The sequence below is a fragment of the Sorex araneus genome, chromosome 2, assembly GCF_027595985.1.
Source record: "Sorex araneus isolate mSorAra2 chromosome 2, mSorAra2.pri, whole genome shotgun sequence".
NCBI classification, from domain to species: Eukaryota; Metazoa; Chordata; class Mammalia; order Eulipotyphla; family Soricidae; genus Sorex; species Sorex araneus.
Window position 1 is genome coordinate 221135160 of NC_073303.1, and position 6000 is coordinate 221141159.

Below are 6000 nucleotides of genomic sequence, written 5' to 3' on the forward strand. Positions count from 1 at the left end.
ATACTATCAAAAAATTTGAAGCATGAAAGCCATATTCTACACTCTTTGAGCTAAACTTATGAACTCATATCAACTTTTTAAAAATTACTCCTGAGCCAAACCCACCATTGATAGAGTATACATTTTATTCGGTGTTCATATGGGGTGCTGAGAACTAATAAGAGCCTAGTACCTGTACAGTTTTCATCAAGGCTCAATATAGTAAATGTATATATGTATATATGTATAATGAATATATAGAGATATACAATATTTTTAGAAAGGACTTTATTAGAAGAAAGGCAAAGGAAAACAGACAATTTATCAAATTATGGGATGGGTCTTCAAAATAAGGATTCCCCTCACAAATTTATAATGACTTCACATTTCCTAGACATTACACATTAGATAGCAGTTATTACATATGTCTTAGACATAACACAGTAAATATAAATTACATTGAATTCAAATATAATAAATAAATTTGTTTTATTTTAAGTAAAATAACTTTGGATCATTTATGCCATTAACTCTATTTATTTTCAGAAATTTTTCTTTTGTGCTTTTTTTTTATCATGCCTGGTATGATCCCTTGGGCACAGAATCAAGAAAATGACAAAAGTAATAATTCCCCATAGAAAATATAAAATTAGCAATTTGTTATCTCATTTGGAGAATATGATGATGCTTTGGTGTGAAGGGCTCTTCTTCTTGCCTTTCTATTTCCAATTTAAATTTTGTAATAAGCATTATTATTTTATACCAACAAAAGTATAAATGTTAGAAACTTAATATATTGGTGTTGAAGCCAGGTATTTTGCAGTTTTAACTGCATAAACTAACATGGCATACATTTTAAGTAGCATGCCAATATATAATTATGTGTTGGAAAATTAAAGAACCAAGAAATTAGAGATCAATAAAAGGGAATATGAGATGATCATTAACCACATCATTTTTTACCATTAATATTTTATATATTATTATTCAATTTATTATTAAAAAATAAGTCTCACACAAGTGTAGTCTTACTACCCATTAAACTAATACCCATCATCTTGTTTGATATCTTCTGGAACCAAATACAGATTCATCATTAAAATTAAGCTATGTACCTTAGAATTCCACTATATTGCACTATGTAAATCAAGGCAACTATTGAGAGAATAAAAGCCAACTGTGTGTACTATTTTACTTTTTGTTTGTATTTGAACTGCACTGAATGGTGTACAAAGCTACTCCTGACTCTGCACTTGGGATCATGTCTGGTGGTACTCAGGGGAGTATATATGGTATGGAGGATTGAACTGGGGTTGTCTGTGGGCAAGGCATGAACATTACTTCCTGTTCTAGCTCTATAGCCTCTTTACTTTTTACTTTGTGATTAATCATTATAAAGTGTTTCATAGCATATATCTTAAAGGGCATAAAATTTTTTAAATATTCTAAATTCTGTGGCCCAATATTACACACTTCATTTCACAATCAGAATTTGAACAAACATTGAGTGAGTGCTGGACACTAGGGAGACATATTTGTACTATGAATATCACTTAAAAATAAATGTTCAAAACTTTTTTGACTTACTATATAACTTCAGAAATGTGTTACTTCTTGAAGTGACTAAGGAAAAATATCCCAATAACTGCTGAGTGGAGGACAGAAGTTGTAATTAGGCCTTTATTGTCATTTTTTAGTCAATAAGCAATAAACTGTTCTAGACATAAAAATTATCAAAATTATCACCATGTGCAAGGCAGTTGCACTTCCAGCTGTCATATTGTTCAAACCTTGAACTAGAAGGAAATGTTAGGAGAAAACAAATTACTCTTATGGCTAAAAATAAATTTTGAAATTAACAATACCATACAAGTATAATAAAATTAAGAGGCAAACTCTATGATATAAAGTAGATTTCAAGAGATAACAGAAAAAGTGATTAAGGTATGGATCCCTGAACCAAGAGGCCATCTCACTGAGCTGTAGGATAACATGGGGTTTGTCCTTTTAGCCTCCCCTTAGGGAACATAGTTTACCTTAAAGCAATGTCCTTTCTGTATGGACACAAAAAGATAATATTGTGCTTGTAACTTGGGAGTTGATTGACTCCAATAATTTTTACTCCTGCGCATCTGCTTTCTTAACTCAGTTGTCCTCAGTTTCTAGCACCCCAAAAGCAGCGTCCTGACGAGGGACAGGATTGATCCAGGGCAAGCGGTGAGTTATGTGCTACCCTGGCATCGAGATGGGCCAGGCCAAAGCGCCACAATACTCAACTATATGTTGAGGGCATGATCATGGACAATGCTGTCATGATCCAAAGGTAACAACGAGACTAGGACCCTGCTGGGGTTAGGAAGATTAACCTAGCCTGAGGACTGTACAGTGAGATGTCCTCGGGAAGAACCAAACTTTATATCTCTTACTGTGCTCATACAGAATGACATTGCTAGAAATATTAGAAATATTAGAAGTAGATTTACTGTAACTATTTAAGCAGATTACTAGCTCACACCCTGACATTCCCTTGAGTGGATCTCCTTAGATGAGATTTCCCTAGGTGAGATTTTGTTAATCTCCTCAAGAAATGGTCTTAGCCTTCTTTGTTTATTTGCTGATGTTAAACCCACCTTTGTACCATCGCCCTATGTAATTTGCTATATAAACTAAGACTGTGGGGCAGTGGGGGCGAGACTCAGAAGAAGCAAAGAGAACGAAATAAACTGATCGAGCAACCAGTTTGGCCTTCTTCCTTCCGTCGCCTTCCCTCGACCGACAGCACCCACAGCGGTTCTGGAGCACCAGAAGCGGGCGGTGAGACAGAGCCGCCCGGAGAGCCTGAGTACACTCACCCCTCGGCGAGCCTTAGTTTTTCACACTGAGCAGTATCATTAGGAGTACCATCTGACACTCTGAACAGTGCTTCAGTTGACAAAAAAATGAAATTAAGGGGCTGAAGCGATAGCACAGCAGTTACGGCACTTGCCTTGCATGTGGCTGACCGAAGTTTAATTCCCAACATCCCATATGGTCCCCTGAGCACTGCTAGAAGTGATTCCTGAGTGCAAAGCCGTGAGTAATCCTGTGCATCGCCAGATGTGACCCCAAAAAGAAAATAAATAAGAAATTAAACAACAAAAACTAACAAGAGTGATAAATGGGGACATGAGAAAAAGTCATTGACCAAAACCCCCGACAAAAAAAACCACTAAATCAGTAATTAATTCTTCTTAGAGAACTTGTTGACACAAACTTTATCTGAAAAGGTAGTTAGTTCATGGCCATGTTAATAGAACATTCCTAAAGCAACATTTTTGATGGACATTACAGAAATAAGAGATTATTTCTAAATAATTTTTGATAGTTAAAATATTTTCCACTTTCATGTAATTATAACCATTTGTTACTTTTCATGTACTGTTTATGCATATACATAGGTATGAAAATAGATATGGACTAGACATAAAATCATTTATGTAGACATACTGCCTATCAACATATAGGAAAATTAATATTGATTTATAAAATAATTTGCATTTAGATTTTTTTTAAATTTCATCAGAGAAGCTAGTCTGTGGTGAGTGGGCCTTCAGCATATAGCTTGCAGTCAAATATTCGCATACACAGGTTGAGAAAGCCATTTTACAAGAAACAGAAGACTGGAACATTTTTACAAGAGCAAGAGGATTAGCCAACAGGAACACATAGATCAGCCTTCTGGATACTTACTGTTATCTCCATAGTTGCTCTGGGTGTGGGTGCCATTAGTTACTTCTACTTTTACCTTAAGGCCGTGACACAAGTAGATTGAAACCTAAGCATACATAAGCTCTGTGGAGTTACAATAAAGTACTTTTTTGTTTTTGCTCACCTCTGTGTGTGTGTGTGTGTGTGTTTGCCTCCTCCTCCCTATCACTCTCGCACCCTCTCCTCGTGAACCCTGTTATCCAGTTCCGCAGGACAAGACAGTAATCTATATGGAGAAGAGTGACTTGATCACCATTGGTATGAAATATAGACAGATTACAAGGGACAAAATACATGTTTAACTAATATGCTCTTAATTGTTTGAGAGCAGTACATTTTCTGTGTGTTTTTTGCTTATTTTTAAGGAGGCACCCTAGGAGGTGCCCAAGGCTTACTGCTTGAATTGTTTTTCAGGAATCACTCTCAGCTGTGCTCCTGGGACAACCCTGATCAACTACATGCAAGGCAAGTTCCTTAACCCCTGTGAAACATTTGTGGCCCCAAGCATAGTAGTGGCTTTAGAAAGTCATTCAAGGCATTTTTCACTTGTTTGTTTCTCAGAGTATAAATAAATGGGTTTAGCATGGGGGAGATGGAAGTAGTTAACACAAATACTCCCTTATTAATATCCATTTCATCTTTAGCAGAAGGTTTGATATAGATGAAGATACAGCTGCCATAAGTGATGGAAACCACAATCATGTGGGAAGAACAGGTAGAAAATGCCTTTTTCTTCTGCTGAGCAGAGGGGAACCCAAGAATCGTGCGAATGATACTTCCATAGGACCAAATCACAAACATGAGAGTCACTAGTAGAACAAATGAAGAGCAGAAAAGAAGCATCTTCTCTATGAATTCTGTATCAAAACAGCAGATCTTCAGGAGAGGATTAGCATCACAGACAAAGTGGTCTATTTTAGAGTCACAGAATTCCAGTGTCAGTCCATAGCCAAGTGGTGGTATTATGAGCAATAGTGTAATTATCCAACAGCCAGAAATTAGCTTTTTGCAGACCATGGGATTCATGATAGTCATGTAATGAAGGGGTTTGCAGATGGCTACATAACGATCATAGGACATAGTTGCCAGAATGAAAAATTCTACTATAGCAAACAGGTCTGTGAAAAATAACTGAGACATACAAGCGTTATAAGTAATGGTTCTGTCTCCTGTTGCTAAACTGTACAAGAATCTCGGGATACAGGCAGATGTGAATGAGATTTCTAAGAAGGAAAAGTTTTGCAGAAAATAGTACATGGCAGTTTTAAGGTGGGCATCCACAAAGGTGAGGATAATGATGGCTAGGTTTCCAATAGCACTCAACATGTAGGTGATAAGTAGAAATATAAAAAGTATAATCTGCAGTTGTGGGTTATCTGTCAATCCCAGGAGGATGAATGTGGTTATCCCTGTGTGATTTTGCATTACTAGTTTCTGAGTCCTCTTGATCTGTGTGTAAAATGGAAAGTTGAATGAATGGTAAAGAAACAACATTTCTTTCACATCTATTTTGTTTAGAAATGTCAACTAATTAGTATATTATTTGACCCCTATTCCAAATCCTGTGTACTTTGGGATAATGTAATGGTATTTAATTCATTTGAGAACTTAGTTTTTCCAATGATAAGTAAAACTTAAATGAGGATATTTCACATGTAATCAGGTGTAATATATGGGTAAATGTGCACCTTTGCATATATGATGAGATTTCTTTTAATGAGCGGGAGAGATAGTACTTCAGGTAAGCTTTTACCTTGCATATTTTTGACCCAGGTTATATCCCCAATACTTCATGTGGTCCCCTGGGTTTTGCCAGGAGTAATCCCTTAGACATTGCTAAATGTATGCCCAGTCTAACTGGCTACATATGGTCCAAAGCAAACAATAAGTAAATGAACAAATAAAATAAAAGATGAAGAAAAGAACAAAGAAAAAATTTCTTTAAAACTTGGAATGGGGAATATTTGTGCAAACCTGTTAAATTTCCAGAATTTTAGCTTTGAACATAGGAATCCTTTCAGACTCTTCTTTGGGGATTATATCTGGTGCTGGGGATTGAAACTGGGTCACAGTAAGAAAAGTAATTTAAACCTTGTATATCTTTCTGGACCCATAGTTGAGAGTTTAAAAGTAATATCCAGACACTGACATGAATACCATTGTGATTCATTTTCTAATATATCATAAGAATAGATTGTTTTAATTCTTAAAACAAATATTATTAAATAAAGTCATTTCTACACAATATCTATGGTTTGTTTGGAACATTTTTAG

General features: G+C 35.7%; 1 protein-coding gene across 1 annotated transcript; it reads right to left on the minus strand.

The window, feature by feature from the left end:
- Nucleotides 1-4002: 4002 nt before the first annotated feature.
- Nucleotides 4003-5151, minus strand: LOC101558207 (olfactory receptor 6C2-like). The gene is made up of 2 exons (XM_004601880.3): nucleotides 4236-5151; nucleotides 4003-4058 (listed from the first exon to the last, which is right to left on the minus strand). The coding sequence occupies exons 1-2, from the start codon at nucleotides 5149-5151 to the stop codon at nucleotides 4003-4005; spliced, it is 972 nt and encodes a 323-aa protein (XP_004601937.2).
- Nucleotides 5152-6000: the final 849 nt, after the last annotated feature.